The following is a 21,259-nucleotide window of genomic DNA, read 5'->3' as shown; positions in this document are numbered from 1 at the left end:
GACTCCTAAAATACTTAATGTACACTGTTAACTTTATGCTCACACTGTGTCACTGTGTTCATAACATTTACTGTTCTGGCGCTGGTTTCATTATATGTTCATCATTTCAATGTGTTGACATGGCCTAACATGACCCAAGAGTTAATGATGGATGCCGCTGTTAAAGAACAGCCTGTCAGACACAAAGTGTACTTGCCAGATGAAACTTGTATTTATGAAACAAAGCTACATTAATTACAATAAAAGGAGCTGTGTGCCAGTGTACCTCAGTGTTGATGGCAAAGGTTGAGCTGTGGATAACTTCAGTGTGCTGGCATCTTATTGACCACCTCTTTTGAATAGAAAATACTGTAACAACAGCCTGCTTGAAAAGTCGCTGATTGTAAGAACATGTGTGCTGGAGAAACAAAGCAGATATGTAAAGCTTTGTACATTATGTTTTTGCAGAAAATGGCGCTGGTGACTGTACATATATTTTGGCCAGTATGAGGACCAGGCAGAGTGCTGTCAGTGATGATGAAAGCCATATCAATGAGCTGTTTACATACAGTGGCTTTAGCAAGAACTCAACCCCTTCACTTTTTACACCCTTTAGTGTGCTGTAGATGTAATTCTGAATGATTCAATTCAATTCAACACTTTATTCCAGTCACAGAGGCATAGTACAGTACAATAAAAATACAAGACACAATAAAAGGACAGACAAATACAAAAATATCAAATATTTGCATATAAACTAAAACGCCAATGGTTTAAAAGCCTTGAGGTGAACCTAACCGTACTCATGGCAGGATTTGCAAGCGCTGAAATTATGCTGTTTGGTGACTCAGATATCCTACAGATACAACTGTACATGAGATTCCTGCGTACAGCAGGACATGAAGATACACCAACACTGACAAACATTTGGCTTGCACTGCTCCTTCTTGGCACTTTAAGCAGCATCCTCATGCCATCATTATATGCCACCTTGAGTTTCTGTATACTGCTACTTTTGTAGCGCTGCTACAAGTGGGCTGTATACATTGGGGCGCAAAAAGTTTTAAAAAGAGTGGTCTTCACAGACAATGAGCACATAATAAATTTGCGTTTCAACATATTAGCCTGTGCATACATCATTCGGTATTGTCTTTGAATGTTCCTATCACCAGACAGGTCATCAGTTAGATAATGTCCTAAGTATTTAACCTCTTCACATATTTTGAGGACAGTACCAGAGAGAGAGAAGGCAGGAAATGACAATTTATTGTCTTCCTTGCTTCTGACTATCATAATATTACTCTTTTTTCCATTATATTTAATATCAGAGCCATATTGAGAGCATACTCTTAGTAACTGTTGAAGACCAGCACTATATGGACATAGGATAACCAGATCATCTGTGTACATGATGTGGTTGATAATGGTGTCACCAACCATACAGCCTGTTCTACAGCTGTTTAGCTGGTTGGATAACTCGTCCATGTAAATATTAAAAAGAAAGGGAGATAAAATGCCCCCCTGCCTAACTCCATTGCATACATTGAATGGATCAGATGTAAAATCACCCCATTTCACATACATTGACTGGTGTGCATACCAAAAAAACAGGATTCTTACAAGAGATGTGGGAACCCCTCTGTTTTGCAATTTATAAAAGAATTTTCCATGGTTTACACGATCAAAGGCCTTAGAGGCATCAATGAAACACATAAAAATTGTGGAATTATGTCTGTTATACAAATCTAAAATCTCTTTTAGAGCAAAAATACACATATCTCACTTTGCCATTTTTACCCATCAGTTTACACTCAGTAACCCATAATGACAAAGTAAAAATATCAAAAACTGAAATCTCTCATTTACATAAGTAATGGGGAAAATGGCAATTTTATCCATGTAAAATTAAATCTACCACACAAAGTGTGAAAACAGTGAGGGGGTCTTAAAACTTTCTGAAGTCAATGTACAACAATGAAGGAAACAATTTACATTTGTAAAGAATTTAAATTTTTCACAAAGTCAAATCCAATTAAACTTACAGTAACTGACTCCTCTGTATGACTAGCTTTTTAGCCGCTCTCTTAATTACCTTTTGTACAGTGTGAACACAGTGTTAGACAGCAACAACTTCTGTTTATTTTGGTAAATGAGATCAGAAGAAGAGTTGTAACTTGGGTCTTTTGTGTGCCTACAGAAAGTGGGCTTCTTTAATCAGCAGTATGCTGATCAGTTGAACATGGAGGAAACTGCCACAGAGTACCTGATGAGGAACTTTAACCTTCCCTACCAGGACAGCAGGAAGTGCCTGGGACGTTTTGGCCTTGAGAGCCACGCCCACACCATTCAGATCTCCAAACTGTCTGGTATGAACATGAACATTTGCCATCAGCTGTCACGAAGGGAACATTTTCTGACATTGTGTCTGAATTTATCTGTAACAGGTGGTCAGAAGGCCAGAGTAGTGTTTGCTGAACTGTCCTGTCGTCAGCCTGATGTACTGATCCTGGTAAGGGCCACTGAACCTTTTATCCACACTGCCAATATACTACCCAATTTAATTCTATGACCGACTAACTTATTTCTCTCTCACAGGATGAACCCACGAACAATTTGGACATCGAGTCAATAGATGCCTTATCTGAGGCCATCAATGAATATAAAGGCGGTAAGAAGAGTGTTTCTGTTAGACTTCTCACTTTGCTTTTTATACATGAGGAGTCCACCAGCGAGGAATTAATTCACAACTGATGAGATAAAAATCTATTTCAATTCAATTTCAATTCAGATTTATTTGTAAAGCCCAATATCACAAATCACAATATGCCTTGGGATTTTTAAGCAAACGACATCCCTCTGTCCTTGGACCCTCACAGCGGGTAAGAAAAACTCCCCCAAAAAAACCCTTCAACGGGGGGAAAAAAAGACAGTGGAGCACAAAGGCTCCGGAGAAGAAGCCGAGTTAGTGACATGCAATATGGCCAAGTTAGCGTGATGTAGTAACAGGACATGAGTGTTGGCAAAGGAGAGAGAGAGAGCGACAGAGAGAAGGAGAAAAGGAGCTCAGTGTATCATAGAAAGTCCCCCGCGGACTAGGCCTATATCAGCCTAACTAGGGAGGCGTCCAAAGCAAGCCTGAGCCAACCCTAACTATAAGCTTCATCAAAGAGGAAAGTCTTAATTCTGCTCTTAAATGTGGAGACAGTGGGTGTTTCTCCTCCAAGGGAAGGATCCTGCCAAGGCAAGAGTCCTCCCTAGCATTTAGTGAAGACACATTGGATCAGAGTAATGAGTGTCCTCTGGGGCCGGTTGCACCAACAGGGCTTACGCCTGGTCTTAAGCTAAGTCGGTCAACTTGGTGTTCTAAGTCAGTTACGCTGGTTGCACCATCTAGGCTTAAGCCTTCTTCTCACCAAGACTGGGCATAAATCTTAGGCCTAGTCAAGAGCAGGTGTAAGGTCATTATCAAGCTTCGCTCATGCGCTCTAGAGCGCAGAGAGTGCAGCTTGATAATGACACGTCTCATCCACTGTCTGTACAATGAGCGAGCATTTAGACAGGAGAGATTAATTAGGGACAGACGCAATCAGAGCTGATTGAGAGGTTTCGATTCGGTAGGAGAGATCTGTTTGAACTTACTGAAGAGCTGTCACCGGATTTACAGTTTGTGTCGGGCTGCAACATGTCAAGCCATCCAAACCAGTGAAGGCAGGGGAGTCCTCCCCAAATACATCAACAATGATGTCACTGTAAATTGAGGTTTTGGCAGGGGACCCCCGCCAGTTGGATGATTTCTCTTCTCTTCTCTTCTCTTCTCTTCTCTTCTCTTCCCTTCTCTGCGCGTTTCTTCTCGTCTCTTCTCTCGTCTTTTTTTGCCTTGATGAGGAGACCTTCCACTTCTTCCCAGGCATAAGCCCTGTTGGTGCAACCGGTGTAAGTCCACTCCTTAAGACCGGTCTCAACAAAGACCGTCTTAGGAGTTATGACCAGGCGTAGTAAAGACCAGTTGGTGCAACCGGCCCCAGGTGATCATCATTAACCCTCAGCAGACTGAGGGTACTGTGATAATTTTGGCACTCTCTAATGTTGTTCAATTTAAAACAAATGTATCATTATTGTCAGAATCATGTGACTTTTAGAGAGAATATATTTCTGGGCCCGTATTCACAAAGAATCCTAAGACTAAAAGTAACTCTTAGTGACGTCATTCTAAGAAAAATGTTAGAATTCCTCGAATTCTAAGATTTTTCTTAGAATTTTCCCTTGGTAAGATAAAAGTTATTCACAAAGCATCTTAGGCCTTAAGAGAGCTCCTAAGGTGAAAAACTGTTAAGAGGAGGGAGGAGGACTTTTAAGGAGCCTAAGAGTGTCTCGAACAGAGAAGATTGTGGAAAGACAGAGAGGAAGAGAGATATGTTCCGTATATTGAACGACAGTGATTTAATAAGACGCTACCGGCTTGATAGTGCAGGGATAATGTTTGTGGTTGACCTCATCAGGGATGAGCTTACTTTTCCCACCCAGCATAGTAACGCAATAACGCCCGCTTTGGATTGCAGCACGTACCAGCACTTCACACACTCATCGCTTGTGCATAAAAGGAGAGGGAACAACGCATTGATGTGTCGGGCAATGTGCTCCCAAGTCTACCTCTTCCCTTGTGCCGTGATCCCGGGACCGAATTTCCCTCTTAAAACTCCTTTGTTCTCCTCCACAAGCTGTGCCAACAGCAGGCACTGCTCTTCGGTCCAGTTCGGCTTTCTCGTTCTTTTTCCTCCATTTCATTCGTTGTTTTGGTCATTCTGCCAAATCAAATCGCTTTTTACAAGGAGGCCAGCAATCACAGTAATTGCTGACAGCTGAGTCTGCGTCCACCATTAATATCAAATAGATTAAGTAGTAAAATTACCAGCATGGGCGAATAAACATAACAATAAGAAAATCAATATAATAATCGGCATGTGAATGAGGTACGTTCAAACATTTTGAAGCAGTGTAGCAATTAATTTAATTTTGCTGAGTTTCATCACCATGACATAAAATTATTTTCACGATTACACATTTCTTAATACAGTCTAAGTTCTATGATCAGTTAATTTCACTGTCCATTCATTGCTAGGAGCGCATTTGTTTTTCTCTTTTTTTTCCTTTTTGTAACAACCAATCACAGCTTTTAGAAGACTGCGTCATACCTAGCGACGGGGTCAACCACACCTCCTCACTAAGATAAAAGTTTCTGTCCCCTCCTTGCTCAGAGTTGCTCTCAGAAACTTGCTGAATCACTCTTAAGCTAAGATTCCTTGCTAGGAATTTTTAGGCTAAGTTAGGAGCTCTCTGAGAGGACTCTGAGAATCTTTGTGAATACGGGCCCTGGATCATATTTAAGAGTAAGTGGAGTAATGAAGTACAGACAGCAGCTGAAAAAGTCCTAAATTATCATTAACAGTATATACACAGACTCACACACATAATCACTCTGTCATTTCAAAGTGATCCATATTTTATGTATGTGTCACCACATACTGCACTACAATAATATGAATAGCGGATCTGATCTGATGAGCTGTGCTGCTCTGAGACAGCTGACTGCGCCGATTTCACATTATACCACCGCGCAATCCACTGAAATAAGTTCACCTCAAAACAAATGAGTGATTCTTTGACCTGCAGGATATTCAAATGTGTCTGCTCTGGCCATTTTCACCATGATTCCCCGAAAAATACACCTATTGAAACTGACGGAATGAAAGTTTTATGTTTTATCTAAATCACGTTATTTCAAAAAATGCCATTATTTGGCAGTGGACGCATTTGGAAGTGTAAATTATGAGGTTTCTCTCTATACTGTCTATATGTTTTTTCACGCTTGTATGATAAAAACTCGCTGGTAGAAGTTTCATTGAAGAGGCCCTGTCTCACTTCCAGTAAATTGTGTTCAAAGCATTGTGGGGATTTTATACCCGCGTAGGATCCACACATGCACCCTTGGAATTTCTCTGAAAGAAGGACTCAGTCCTTCGTGAAACTCTGAAGGATCCTTGACATTGGAACAGTCCTTCGGCAGGGGTCTATGACGTAGCGTCCTTCAAATTCGGCAGTTTGAGGATCCTTCTTTGACTTTGAGAAACATCCAGTGTCTGCATCCGCATTGATCATACCAGTCATGTACATAATCAAAACGTGCTCCAGAGCATGCTGTACTGTTTTAGAAGGTTGCAGTACATGTTTCAAGTTGATTATATCTGCCTGGAAAGTTGGAGCAATGATGGGGAGTATTGGAGCTGTGACTAAATCCGTTTTTTCAACTCTTGGTTATCACCTCTACCTTCGAGGTTATTCCACTCAAAAAGTCTGACCAACTTGTCGTCTGCCACAGCACACATACCCAGGGACTTGTGATGTCAGCTTTAGTGGCTGGCTCATTGGATTTGCAATGTGATTCACAAGAGCCATGAGGCTATGAGTTGCACCACTCCAATAAGACTCAGGACTAGGGATAGACCGATATGGATTTTTTAGGGCCGATGCCAATACCGATTTTTTTCCATCACCCTTAACCGATAACCGATTATGGACTGCAGATTTTCTTGAGCCGATATTTGGGGCCGATACTGCTAAAATAAGAAACATTTATTGAACAGTAAAAAACACTAAAACAAGATGGAAAGTTGAGGTAGAACAGGTAGATTATTATTATTATTATTATTATCATCATACATTCAAATAAAAAAAAGAGTTCAGTGCTCTTAAATCTTCCAGCAATGTCTTTATAAAATAAACAAATATTTAAGCTGAAGCATAAATAAAACAACAACTACTGTACACAGTAGGATTCAACAGCTTTGTTCAACTTAACCACATACTTTCAAATGAAAAAAATGCCAGGGAAAAATAAATCCGCGAACCCACCCACGTATCGGCCGATGCCGATACAAGTAAAAAAAACTCAAATATCGGCCCGATATATCGGCCGGCCGATGTATCGGTCTATCCTTACTCAGGACACACTTCACTAGGAGTATTCTCTCTGAGCCACCCTGCCCTGTAGCATGTCATTGGAAGATATTTGCCTTGCCTTGTCTTCAGCATTCACTTTTGTACAGTCATACATAGGGGTGAGTTCATGTACAAAAATCTCTCAACGTTTAGAGTGGGTCATTTTTTTTTCATGTAAACGCGTACACGGGTTTCACTGCTGGGTGGTGCCATTGCATTATACCAGTAAAGCCCCAGTTATCCAAATACCAACCGAACGGGCCATTTAACCAACGGTTACAGGCTTCCACTCCAAAATATCACCATTCCAACGGTCCGCCATCACGAATTCTGGTCCCTGAGTCCTGACAGTAAGCTATGGCGAGCCTGTAGAAGCCATATTTCCCATGCATGTCAGTGATTTTCCGGGGACACACGCGAGTAATTCAGGCTGACATTACCTGTTTTTCAGTGAACACCTCTGGTAATTTTATTAAAAAGCATGGCATATAGGTCCACAGTAACTTATTATTGTTATTATTATTATTATTATTATTATTATTGGGTCTTATAAGAGTGGGCTACAATGAGTACCGGGCTATCAAATCCCAGCATCCGCGGTGAGAGGACACGGAATTGTGTGCGCTTTTACGCACGCGGGTCTAGGCGATAACGGATATTTGATGTGGGAAAGATGTAGCTAGATGTATTACCTGTTTTTAAGCGGCACCGAGATACGTGGCTCGTCCGTCCGTAGCACGAGTCGTGTGCGCCACTTCACCACCAACCCATGCGTAAAAGCGCAAACAATTCCATGTCCTCTCACTGCGGATGCTGGGATTTGATGGCCCGGTACTCATTGTAGCCCACTGGCAGACGACCCCCTTAACGAACGTGCCGTTTCAATAGAATGGAGCACAAAGGCTCCTGACCTGTTGCCAAACCTGGTCTCACACCATTTCTTGTCATATTCCCAGTCTATCACAGTTAGTCAACAATTAGTACCCAGGGCCCACTGCACCGGCATAAGGTCTGACAGTCCCTCTAAAGATTTCATCCCCACTACCTGACAGCAACTAGGGTACCGTTGGCCATGACATGGGAGGTCTGTGCGACCCTCCAAGAATATGCCTCCCCAGACCATCGCTGACCCACCACCAAACCAAACATGCTGGATGATGTTACAGGCAGCATAATGTTCACCACGGCATCTCCAGACTCTTTTGCGCCTGTCACATGTGCTCAGAACCTGCAGTCATCTGTGAAGAGAATGGAGTGCTGGTGGCGGACCTGCCAGTTCTGGTGTTTTCTGGCCAATGCCAATCAAGCTTCACAGTGCTGGGCCATGAGCACAGGTCCCACTACAGGATGTCCAACCCTCATGCCACCCTCATGAAATCTGTTTCTGACGGTTTGGTCAGAAATATGCACACCAGTAGCTTGCTGTAGGTCATTTTGTAGGGCTCTGGTAGTGCTCCTCCTGTTCTTCCGCGCACAAAGGAGCAGATACTGGTCCTGCTGCTGGGTTGATGCCTTTCTACGGCCCTGCCCAGCCCTCCTTGTGTAAAGGCTGGTCTCCTGGTAATTCCTTCATGATTTTGAGACTTTGCAAGATGAAACAGCAAACCTTGTGACTATGGTACCTCACGGTACCGGGATAAGTTCAAAGTCCAATCGCAAGAGGGTGAGTGTCCATGCGCCGTCCAATAATGGCACGCGCTGGCCACCTGGCACTCAATATGCTGCTGCAATGGTTTGTTTTCCAGTGACATTTCAGGTATTAGCTCAACTATTGAGTATCTTTAAGCAGTGAAAGTTATTATTTATTTCTTTTTACTTGTAGGCTAGGTTTGTTTATATATGCTACAGTGATTTGTTTTCCTCAGACCTTTACGGTGCGAACATTTTACTCGCATTTGCGACTAAAAATAGTTTTGTGCGAGCAAAAGAAATCATCCAGGAGCATGCTGTGCGAGTACAGATTTCAACCAGCAGCAGAAAAGAAAGGCAAATCCTGCCGGTTGTGGGTTGAACGGGGGTCACAGACAGGAATACGGCGGAGCATTACAGCCACCGCAAGATAACACAGTTTACCGGCGACCGAGAAGCCTGGCTCCAGGTCCAATAATTTCCTCTTCATTGTTGTCATAAGTACCTGAACAGCTGAGCCGTGGTGGCACACAGGTATGTGATGTGTCAGAGGAGAAACGAGCCTTTCACATTTCTCTCTTTGTGGCAGGTAACGGTCCACAAACCTCACCGCACTGAAGGGACTGTTCTTAACTTATCAGAGGAGGAGGTTGGCTGGTTGATTTTTATTTTATTTATTTATTTTATTTTGATCCCCCCTATGTTAATCACTTATTGGTGTTGTTTTTGAATTATGAATAAGTCAATAGGTAATTTATTCCATTGAAATATCATTGATGTATTATAGAAAAGTGATTTCTTTTTATAAATGACAAAAGGCACATCTGCCTACTTTTTGCTGTGGTATCGTGATACTACTCAGAACTGTGATACTTTCACTGGTATCGTACCGTGGGTCCCAATTTTGGTACCATGACAACACTACATCCTGGAGGAGCTGGACTACCTGTGCAACCCGATTGGGTTGCAGGTACCGGCTCATGCTACCAGTAGTGACAAGGACACTAGCAGAACACAAAACTAGAGAAGAATCAGTTTGAAACAATAAGGAGATAGCAACTGTCTGAGGCCACCACGTGTAAAACCATTCCCTTTTTGGGTTGTTTTCTTGCTTTTGCCTCTCCATTGCCCCTGTTGTCAATTTCATTTGCACCAATGCAGGTGAAACTGATACCTGCGCTCATACCCGTGCTTCCAAAATGGACAGATTGATATCCCTTAAGTTTAACAGACTTGGTGTTATACTGTGATGATTCAGTGTTTCCTTAATGTTTTGAGCAGAGGAGCTTGTTCTAAAATTGTTGTGTAGGCCGACCTAATTTTACAAATTAGTGGTTCAAAAAAATTAACGTTGGAGGATATTTTCAAAAGTTAATATGCAACATTGAAACACAAAGCCAGTTAGTTCGTGCATCACTAATGCTTCAATATGCACACACTAAGCACTGAGCTGTTCTTGAAAGGATCCACACCATGTGTGCATCTAAACAATTTTATGTGAATTATCTCATAACAAAAGCTGGATGGAGTAAAAACTGCAGCAAACTTTCCAAAGAGCTGTCAAACACATTGCTGCACACATAAAGAAACTCTCCACTATAATCAAGAGACTTGCTATTGGCACCTCTGTGTCATCATTTGACTTCAGAAAGCAACAAATACTGAACACAGAAGAACCTGCCCAACAGCATTAAGGTCGAGACAGCCACCTCTTCTTTCTGTATTGCTTTCCTGACATTTGAACCCTGTGGTCAGGTGAGACTAAAGGCTACATTAGCTACTAATAGCTTGACACACCCCAATCTTACACCTAACTGTTGGCTGTCAAGTTGCATTCTGGGTAATTTAGGAGCCATGTTTTGAAAAGGAAGAAGAATATGTGAAATGGTTCTGCCACATCAAAATGTAACAGAACTTCCTGGGACATTCTTTGCTATGGATGCTGTTCTAGTTTAATTGTAAGAAGTTTGAATGCTTGGTCACAAGTATAGGCTCTTGAATTCAGAGCCTGGAAGAAACTGTTGCATCCTGAATGTTTTATGGACAGCCTCGGACTTGTCAGACTCTTAAAGCGACTTACCACTCAGAGGGAACTCATTCAGCAGCTCCTCTGGCAGCAGCACAGCATCTCTCCCTCTCCTCTCGCCATGCGCACACGGGAGTCAGTGTCAAGTGATTTTGGCATAAACCTTTGGGAATGTAAATCTATGCAATACTTGTGGCTTGACAAAAACTACTTATATGTGAAAGTGCGATAGTTCTGGTAGCCTAACAGCCTGTCATGGGTTACAGCGTGATGATTAGAGGAGAAATGGCAAAGCATAAAGGTCATGGTGGGAAAAAAAAAACTCAATCATTTAGGATTTTGCTAAAAGAGAAGGGAATTACCTGTTCATTTATATATTAAGATCCCAGGGTACATTTTTTGTGTTTGGGAACTGTTTAAATGTGTCATTTGTGGTGGATTTTTAGTTGGACTAATAATAAGGTATACAGAATCTGAATCTCACGCTGAGTTTTGGTTGTTGTTCACAGACTAAAGAAATGAGAGATCATTTTTGTTAGGTTTTTACAGAATATTTGAAGGCAAACTATTAGGTTGACATGTAAAATTATATCACTTATTTTGTTGCAATTCTAGGTTCTTAAATTAATAATAAAATATCTTTATAACTAATTTGTCATTTTGTCAAGAATATGGTTATTGCAAAAATACCCTGAAATATTGTGATATTATTTTAGGGCCATATCCCCTACCCCTATTTCCAGTGCAGCTATTCACATGAAGTTTGCACCCATCATTGATTAACTCAATAAAACTATACAGGCAAAAAAATTGTAACATTTCAATCCAAAATAAGTTATGTACAATAAAGTGGAATAACACAGGGAAAAAGTATTGAACGCACCAAATGAAATGAAAAGTTGGTGGAGAGCTTTTGTTTGCAGCAGCAGCTTTAAATATGCTTCCTGTATGAAGACATCAATCTGTCACGTGGTTTAGATGATACTTAGGTCCATTCATCCACACAGACAGTCTTTAAATCCAGAAGATTGAGGGACCAGTTGGTGAGTCTTGATCTTCAGCTTCTTCCACAAATGTTATGTTAGATTTCAGTCTGGTGATTGACTGGGACATTCCAACACCTTTATTTTCTTCCTCTGAAACCATCTGAGAGTCTTCTTTGTAGTATGTTTTGGATCTTTGTCCTGCTGAAAGATCCACCTGTGTCTCATCCTCACCGTTCTGGTGGACAGATTCTTTTCAAGAAATTTGGATTCTGCTGGTGCAATGGTAAGAGAAACAACCCCATACCATGATGCTGCCACCTTCAAACTACATAGTAGGTGTGATATTTTTGAGTTATATGCAGAGCCATTTCTCCTCCAAACATGGTGCACCATATTTTTGCCCAAAAGCTTGTTCCATAACATTTGGAGAAGCCTGTAGATTAGGAGAACATTAGTGTAATCAGAGGAGACAGAAATCTAACCTTGCTTCAAGAAGTATGACGTGCTGTGTTTGGAGGAGCAATGGCTCTGCATATGACCTTAAAAGTTCCACAACTTCAGTGTAGTTTGGAGGACAGAGCATCATGGTATGGGGCTGTTTCTCTTTTCATGGTACCAGCAGAACCCAAATGATCAAAGGGTAGATGAATGGAGCCATGTACCAAGAATTTTACTGACTGAATCACACTGTCTGTAATCAGCTGAATGGGTATGATTTTGTCCTAAAATGTACTGATGGGGCTCCATGTTAAAGTGTGTAAACACTCTAGAGATGGACATTACAGATAGTGAGTGATGCCTGAAGAGAGACTCTCCCAACAGCTAAGACTACATTTAAATGATCAACTCATAAGTGTACTGCTTGGCCCTGTATTACAGCACTAACAAGCTCTCCCCTTTTGTCCAGCTGTGATCATTGTGAGTCACGACGCCCGGCTCATCACAGAGACTCAGTGCCAGCTGTGGGTGGTGGAAGACTGTACTATCAACCAGATTGATGGAGACTTTGACGATTACAAGCGGGAGGTGCTGGAGTCCCTGGGAGAGACAGTGGTCAACAAGGTCAACCCTTGATCACACAGCCACTGTCAGGACACAATGCTGTGCTACACCGTGTCCCTCCGTCGTATGCTACACACACTCCATCTGGGCCCAGTTGGCTTTTCTCTCTATTAAACATTGCTAAGTAAAAGGTTGGCTTTGTTGGGGCTATCTTTTCCCTATCTTCTGGTCTAGAACACCTGTAACAGCATGAAGTTGGACAGATCCTGGAGGGTCTTTCCTACTGTTGATTTCTATAAATATAGGAGGTAAAAATGTGTCTGCTCAAGATCTACAAAAGCTAAACAATAAAATTAAACATTTTTTTCTCCATGTTTCTATTGTGCAGTTTATTTACATACCAGAAGGATATGAAATTCACATGGTCCAGTAGATGTACATATGTATAGCAAACCAGACAGTTACTGCATTATGGGCAACAACATCACAATGATATCACCAAATGAACTGCCTCTGGAGTCTCCATCACTTTAAGTAAACCTTGTATGTCTTCTTCACCTTGGCCACTTCAGTCTCATCAGGTGTTATTTCACTGTACCATTTATACCAGGTGTCACCCGAGGTTAATGAATGAGGAGGTGGTGTTGACCCCACAGCATCATGGGTATTGGAGTAATCCTCCCCTGAAAATTCCACATATGGAATCTGAAAGGGGAGTAAGCCTGAAAGAGAAGACAGCGTGTTGGAATTGATGCCTGACTGGTTCCGTTATTAAAATAATCACTTTAACCATCTGATGACATCAGAGAAATTCCTTCAGTTCACCTAACCTGCAGAACCTGCTGTGCCCCACTCCAACAAGCTGCCTCACCACTGGCTTTTCAATGAGTCAGTGCTCCAACAGGGTTTTCCACTCTCACAATAGGACACACTTGAGATTATAATATTTATAAATGCAAACAATTTCAAAACTGCATCTAAATGGTATTACATTTACAAAGCATCCGACTCAAAAGCTGCATATGTAGTATTTACATCACAGGTGCGACCAAGTCATTGTTTTGCAAGTCCCAGGTAGGTCAAGTCCTAAACAGAGTTTTGAGTCCTAAACAAGTAATAATGCACTCTTGACCAAATGTCATGCCATTTTAAGAGTAAATAATAAATTACAAATATCATGAATGCTTTTAAAAATTTGTATTTATCTGCTGAAACATGTTCATTACAACAAGTGCAACTGAAATTTATCATAAAAAAGTAGTGCTGACATTGCACTTTCAAAGCATGAAGCACTATTAACCATAACAGAATGAATTTTTGTGTTTCTGGCCTGTCTTGCTGTAAAGTAATCCTGTATTTGGGAAAAAACGTCAATTTCTTTTTAATCCCAAATGTGTAAGATACCTTCTGTAAGACAATCTTTCCTTTCTTGTAGATGTCAAATTACGTTTGATAAAATGTCTCTCCATATGTGCCAATTATTGGCACCCTTCTATAATGTCATCTGTAATGACATGACAACACACAACCACCTTTGGATGATATTTTTTCTGTTGGCACACTGGTGGAGGTGCAGCAGTATGGCTCAATGTGGATGAACACATTACGAGACGCTGTAAATGTAATATCCAAAATCCTATTGGTAACGCATTATATTACTTTGTTACTGCTAAAACGCAATATATTACGTAATAAATTACAAAATTAGCACATTATCCCAACACTGATAAGTGTGAGCTTCAATGGCTGCTGCCATCATTAGTCATTAGTCATACTTCTACTGTTATTATACACATATGACTATTGTCACACTTGTATACTGCCAGATATTAATACATACTTTCAACATATTGTACCGCAGTAGCCAGAACTATAACTATAATATTATTACTTTCAATAATGTTGTAAGCTACTGTCATTACCTGCATCTCTCTCTCTCTCTTTCTCAGTCTCATTGTGTCATGTGGATTACTGTTAATTTGTTATGCTGATCTGCTCTGTACGGCATCTATTGCACGTCTGTCCGTCCTGGAAGAGGGATCCCTCCTCAGTTGCTCTTCCTGAGGTTTCTACCGTTTTTTCCCCCCGTTAAAGGCGTTTTTTGGGGGAGTTTTTCCTTATCCGCTGTGAGGGTCATAAGGACAGAGGGATGTCGTATGCTGTAAAGCCCTGTGAGGCAAATTGTGATTTGTGATATTGGGCTTTATAAATAAAATTGAATTGAATTGAACTGAATTTGTCAGAACCTCCAAACCAGGGAAGCTATTTTAGCAGCGTGCAGAGAAATTATGCTTGGTGTTTGGCAATATCTGGTCAGCTCTTCTGATCATCCTTCAAACTGCTGAGATTGAACGTTGGCCAATTGATCAGTACCCTTATCTGCAAGTGTTCAATTTATAACCCTCACTCATCACCTGCTCTGGCTGCTTAAGTAGAGAGGGCGAGTTGATTGTATACCGGGAGATTTTTAAATCCTGCAGCGGCGCTCATCATTGAGCAGTGGCAGAGTGCTGCTGTGCTAATTACACACAGGGAAACAGTGCAGGATATGAAGGAAATAAAAGGATTTGCAGCACACTTAATAACTTTTCAATCTTTGGGCTTGAGGAAAGGTATCAAATACTTTCTTGTCCAACGGCTGAAGTCCCAGTGAAGTCACAAGTCATTGGTGTCAAAGTGCAAGTCATTTGCAAGTATTTTTTGATTTTCAATTCAATTTTATTTATAAAGCCCAATATCACAAATCACAATTTGCCTCACAGGGCTTTACAGCATACGACATCCCTCTGTCCTTAGGACCCTCACAGCGGATAAGGAAAAACTCAAAAAAAAAAAAAAACCTTTAACAGGGAAAAAAACGGTAGAAACCCCAGGAAGAGCAACTGAGGAGGGATCCCTCTTCCAGGACGGACAGACGTGAAAGTTAAAGGAAATTAAAGGGATCAAATCTGTGACTCAAATCGAGATTTGAGTCCGAGTCATATGATTTCCACACCTCCGAATCACATCCCCATATTGAAGTTGCAATACCACAAAGCAAAAAGGCTAAATTTAAGGTGATAATCCTAATTTCTATCAGCAGTACTTTACTGGGCCTTTGCATAAAATGAATATAGTGGCAGGACATCCACAAGTGTTGCAAATTAATACCAGTCACTCTGATTACCCCAATGGCTGCTGAGGTCTTAAAAATGGTCTACTGTATTTTAGGGCTGCACAATTCTTGATAAATGAGAATCACATTTTTGTTTTGGTCATCTATGGCCTGACCTCACAGATAGCTTGTGGTTAATTTGATTATTCGATTGGTTAATTGTTAGCAAAGCGGCAGGTTCAGGAAGACTGTCAGCCTAGAAGTGCAATTGTGCGTGCTGCAGCTGGGACAAATTATGACCACTCATTCTAAATATGCAATTCTCCAAAGCAAAGATGGCAGAATGGCTATCCTTCAGAAATGAGATTGCATTTATGCCTGAATCAAGAGTGTGATCTTTTAACAATCAATCGTGCAGCCCTACTGGATTTGAAAATTTGCCAGATCAGTTTCTATCTTTTACTCCTCAATCCATCTCACCTGAGGCAGCTGTGAACTAATTTGAGATAAAGATACTTTGTAACTTTTAACAAATTCCTATTAAAATGCAGCCTTAGTCCTAATATAACATGTAGCAAGACTGAAAGTCAAAACCTAATTTAGGATTAGCTTTTGAAAAATACTGGGTTGTACAGGGGACATGGGAAATTGTACTTTTCTGCTGCCACTAGGTGGCAATCCAGAGTCACATTTACTGAGGGTACCTGTACGTATGCCATGTGACATGGCGTGTTATCCTGCTGGAAGTAGCCATCAGAAGATGGGTACACTGTGGTCATAAAGGAATGGACACAGTCTGCAGCAATACTCAGGTAGGTAGGCTGTGTTTAAATGCTCAGTTGGTACTAAGGGGCCCAAAGTGTGCCAAGAAAATATCCCCCACACCAGTAAACCACCAGCATAAACCATTGATACAAGGCAGGATGAATCCATGCTTTCATGTTGCTTATGCCAAATTCTGACCCAACCATCTGAATGTCGCTGCAGAATCAAGACTCATCAGACCAGGCAACGTTTTTTTCAATCTTCTATTGTCCAATTTTGGTGAGCCTGTGTGAATTGTAGCCTCAGTTTCCTGTTCTTAGCTAACTGAGGTGGCACCCTGTGTGGTCTTCTGTTGCTGTAGCCCATCTGCTTCAAGGTTTAATGTGTTGTTTGTTCAGAGATGGTCATCTGCATACCTTGGTTGTAACGACTCGTTATTTGAGTTACTGATGCCTGTCTAATCATCCAGTCTGGCCATTCTCCTCCGACCTCTAACATCAACAAGGAATTTTGGCCCAGAGAACTGTCGCTCACTGGATATTTTCTCTTTTTCACACCATCCTCTGTAAACATTAGGAATGGTTGTACGTGAAAATCCCAGCAGATCAGCAGTTTCTGAAATTCTCAGACCAGTCTGTCTGGCACCAACAACTATGCCATGTTTAACATCACAGAAGTCACCTTTCTTCCATTCTGATGAAATAAGTTTCCCCACCCCTTTGGATGTCCTTTTATCCCCATAATCTGAAGTGTTGTTTGGTGTTACGTACCATGATCTCTTGCTGTGTTGATGGTCTCATGAAGCTTCTTCTGCTGTTTCATACACACACCTGCAGATAGTACAACCAACACAACATGAGCCATCTGATAGTAGACTAGAAGACCCTTATGCATCAATACATGTGCTCACTTTGGTGACATATTGACTCACCAGTCAGAGTGGGATCATACACCATTCCACTGTAGGGACTAATGAACTGCTGCAACAGTTTCACATTCTGCAGGAGAAGATGCATTTGGGTTGGCATACCATCGTAGAAGAAATGAGGTAATCAGTTGAACTGCACAATGTCACAACATCAAGCTATACATGTTATATGGAACTGTGCCCTGATGATGTGATTTTGATACCACAACAGCTAATTCTTTACTGCCAATATTACTGTGGCCCTGAGAGCTCAACACTTCAAATAAAGAAAATATACAAATAAGCAAAAACACAATTTTAAAAAACATCAACTTGACAACACATCACCATCTGGAATAGGTAGCAAATAAAGAAAACTCAACTAGATAGAGAAAATTGTGCAGAAAAGCCCTGCAAGTAGCACACCAAGCCAGTGGAAACTTTTTCCAGGGGACACTAAACACAGTGGGGATGTGCTTGTTGGAATCAGCTCCTCGTCAGTGGTTTTAGAAAATTAACAAAAATGTAGTTAAGTTTTTCTGTTTTGGGTTTTTTTTTTACATTGTGATGGCATGATTCAGATATAATTGCAGATCTGCTGTTAACCTAGTGTTAGCCTTCTGCTTATTATTAACCTGCCAATTCGAATAATCTTACAAAATACACAGTTAATTGTGAAACAGGCTCATGTTGTTCGCTGGCTATAATATTCATGGTTCCTTTTGGAACCTGTAACACCAAGTGAAGCTTGCAGTAGTTTTTACTAACAGGACTATTAAAATGAAACCTCTCACTTTCCATCTTTTGTTTAGTAGTTTACAGTGAAGAAACTGCTGCCCGTTGTTTCATTACACAAAGAGTAAATATACATTTTTATGATTCATACCATCCAACTGCAACTTCATTTGATTTGTTTGAAACCACTAATGAAACTTTGTTTTAATTTTGTCCTTGAACATTACTTGGTACAGTTCTGAAAGAAACTACTGCCAACTAACTTAACATTCATTGTACTGATGATGAGTAACATGAAATATGAGGTCATTTAGAAACAGTGCTTTCATGGTCAGTATTTTAATTTTACACTGTAAAATGTCCCACTCAGTGAATATCAAGGTCAAAATTCTTTAATAACCACATTTTAGGATCCTTATAAAAATAGAGCTTGTTATATGTGTTTATGACAAAAGTAATGTGGCTGGTGTATACTTCTCAGATATTTTACCTTTGGAATTTAGATTTTTATCAGTTTAATCAGTCTAGATTAGTCTAGACTAGATCAGTCTGATTATGGTGATTTACACTGGATGGCTGATGCCCACAGATTTTGACAAAATGCTGTGACCCAGATTTTACTTGAATTCCTAAACCATTTTTCTTGTGGTCCTTGTATTTAAAGCACATTCTACCCATTGTACTCTAGTCTCTCTTAAAACTGAAACAACTTTACAGAAGCACAGTATGATAAAAAAAATTGACTATCTTTCTCACTGATTTTTGAATAGAAATGTGTCTCATCAGCTCAGAAGAACAATGAAGCCACAGCCACAAGGATGTACAAATCCTGTTTGGACTGCAGAGGATATTGCAACTTGATACTGCAAATTATTATCTGAGGCTCTGTCAAGGTGGTGCTCTGTGATAGAATTGTGAGGCTGCACGTGTAGTGTACCATGGTTGAGTGAGGATTCAACCAAATCCCATTCTGAAAATAGCAGGGATGCATGATAATGTCAGCATGTTATTGGCATTGACCGATATTGGTTTTAAAATAAACTATCAGAATTGGCCAACATTATCGGTATTGGCCAATATTTGCTTTAAAATGAACTATCACAATCAGCCAATATGCTTTTTCTTATTTTGCACGATGTATGACTATTACATACATTGAAAAGCATTCTATTTCATGTCTCCATCTGCTGGTGGGCCATCATGATAAGAGTATCCATGCATAATATGATGTTAATTCCACTACGGAAGAGGCTTGAAGATCACTAAACTTAGGTAGAGAAAAATGGATATATTGGTATCAGTATCTGTTACCATTTGAATTAGTTGTTATATATCAGCATATTGGATATTGGCAAAAAAATCCCATATCATGCATCCCTAGAAAATAATATCAGACCTTCCTCCTCGTCTGAACTTGGGCTGTTACCTATAATACCCAGTCCATTTATGCAGCAAGATGCTCCAGGTTCAAATATTGTGGACAAGTCAAGCATGTATTCCTTTTTTAAAAAAAAACAAACAAATTAGTGACATGAGCAGGCCTAGTACTTGATTACAATAAAAGTCTCAGAGGCAAAAGACTGATGACTGATGTCTAACAGAACACTACAGTGTAGTGTAACTCAATGACCATAAGTGTGACTGAGACACTAACTCAATCAATTCAATCAATCAATTTTATTTATAAAGCCCAATATCACAAATCACAATTTGCCTCACAAGGCTTTACAGCATATGACATCCCTCTGTCCTTAGGACCCTCACTCACCTGATAGTGGATGATAATGTTTGGATCCCGACAAACCGGACAGGGGTTTCCACATATCTTGTCACCTCTCTACAGAGACAGAATCAGTGTTAATGTCACTTTACATGACAGATGTGATGCATGGACCTGATGAAAGATGGATTAAAAGAGAAATATTACAATGCAGGTCTTGCGTGTCTTCTGTGGGGGGATGCCTCCTTTGTGGTTCCGTCTATACCCCACCCATACTGAATTGGTTCCATATCTCTCAGTGTACTCTGTCAGGAGAAAGGAATATAAGTAAAACCAAGTATGTGGATGCAAATGAGATTTAACTCTTTTAGGTACCTTCACTCTCCAGATAATCCCAGGGTCTGTCCTTGTAACGGCAGAGAACCTCGGCAGCCTGAGCAGCAACTTCATCCTGGAGTGATGTTGCTTTGCAGAAAAAGTGACTTGGAAGTCCGAATGGAGAGAGAGTGGGGCATGATCTCACAGGGAGCCTCTGCAGACAGGTCTGGATGCAAAAGAAAATCATCTCACCACTGTATCATCACCTCATCCCCAACACCTTCAGCCAAATGTGACGGATGCATGAGACCCATTACTACATGGATGTATATGAGTCGGTCAACATGAAACGCACTTGGCTCCCTATAATGTTTGGCCTAACTTTAAAACTGCCGAAATGCTATGAACCACTGGTCTTTGAATGCCGTGCTGCTGGGAGGGTAAGAAATGTAACGCTGAGCCGTCAGAATACAGTTTCCTGTGTTCTATACAGCGCGAATTATTGCCGAGAAGTTGTCATTTTCTAATTTAATCAAGTTAGCGCAAGGGTAATTTTTACCGTAAGGTTACACAACATCTCATTGTACTCTCAGATACTGTGTTTCATCTGACTTCTCAGAACAAACTGCTCACACATAATTGAATCGGGTAATGTGTATATCACAGCATAGTTACAAGAAATACCTGATACTGTCGTAATGGATGCGAAATTGAAGGCGACACACGGCACAAAACCGTAACGATGCCTTGGAAGGAGGCCGCCATTTTCTTTCAGTGGGGGTGAAGGTGAAAGGTAAAAGTTCAAGCGATAATTCAGTAAATATCGTTTTATTTTATTTTATTTTATTTTATTTTATTTCAAAATTTTAACAACACTAATTGCTTTATATTGTGTGTAAAACAACAATTTGTAATTTTTCTTTTACTCTGTTGGTCATAGATGATTGTTAAAATGTTGTGTTCTGGGTGACTGGTGCATGTGACCATCCAAACCAGGACACACAAACCAATCGCCATTTTTAAGAAATATTATTAACTACATTTATAAATAAAATAATGACTACAACCCAATTACGTCAATACCATTTGTTAGTGTTCTTTA

The 21,259-nt window shown here is 40.5% G+C and overlaps 2 protein-coding genes across 2 annotated transcripts in view; one reads left to right on the top strand and one right to left on the bottom strand.

Moving 5' to 3' along the window:
• The window catches only part of abcf1 (ATP-binding cassette, sub-family F (GCN20), member 1), a 63,243-nt gene extending 50,251 nt beyond the window's left edge, over nt 1–12,992 (top strand). The window contains exons 22-25 of the mRNA XM_049601560.1: nt 2,177–2,345; nt 2,424–2,488; nt 2,575–2,647; nt 12,524–12,992. Coding sequence (XP_049457517.1) covers nt 2,177–2,345; nt 2,424–2,488; nt 2,575–2,647; nt 12,524–12,690 — 474 coding nt within the window. The 3' untranslated portion in view covers nt 12,691–12,992. The remainder of the gene's footprint in view (nt 1–2,176; nt 2,346–2,423; nt 2,489–2,574; nt 2,648–12,523) is intronic.
• On the bottom strand, nt 12,993–20,955 carry mrps18b (mitochondrial ribosomal protein S18B). The gene is made up of 7 exons (XM_049601647.1): nt 20,842–20,955; nt 20,215–20,383; nt 20,047–20,144; nt 19,888–19,956; nt 17,409–17,475; nt 17,248–17,307; nt 12,993–13,340 (listed from the first exon to the last, which is right to left on the bottom strand). Exons 1-7 carry the CDS (start codon nt 20,920–20,922, stop codon nt 13,144–13,146), a joined length of 741 nt encoding a protein of 246 aa, XP_049457604.1. The 5' UTR covers nt 20,923–20,955; the 3' UTR covers nt 12,993–13,143.
• Between the last annotated feature and the right edge of the window lie 304 nt (nt 20,956–21,259).

Source organism: Epinephelus fuscoguttatus, linkage group LG17 (assembly GCF_011397635.1).
Source record: "Epinephelus fuscoguttatus linkage group LG17, E.fuscoguttatus.final_Chr_v1".
NCBI lineage: Eukaryota > Metazoa > Chordata > Actinopteri > Perciformes > Serranidae > Epinephelus > Epinephelus fuscoguttatus.
The sequence above is the reverse complement of the archived record's forward strand: the minus strand, read 5'-3'. Positions and strand labels throughout refer to the sequence as shown.

Coding starts and splice junctions, on each gene's coding strand:
- mrps18b (XM_049601647.1), bottom strand. CDS start 20,922: ATGGCGGCCTCCTTCCAAGGCATCGTTACGGTTTTGTGCCGTGTGTCG. Junction 17,308..17,408: donor GTATGATCCCACTCTGACTG/GTGAGTCAATAT, acceptor TACTATCTGCAG/GTGTGTGTATGAAACAGCAG. Junction 13,341..17,247: donor CAACACAGCAAGAGATCATG/GTACGTAACACC, acceptor CTTCTCTTTCAG/GCTTACTCCCCTTTCAGATT.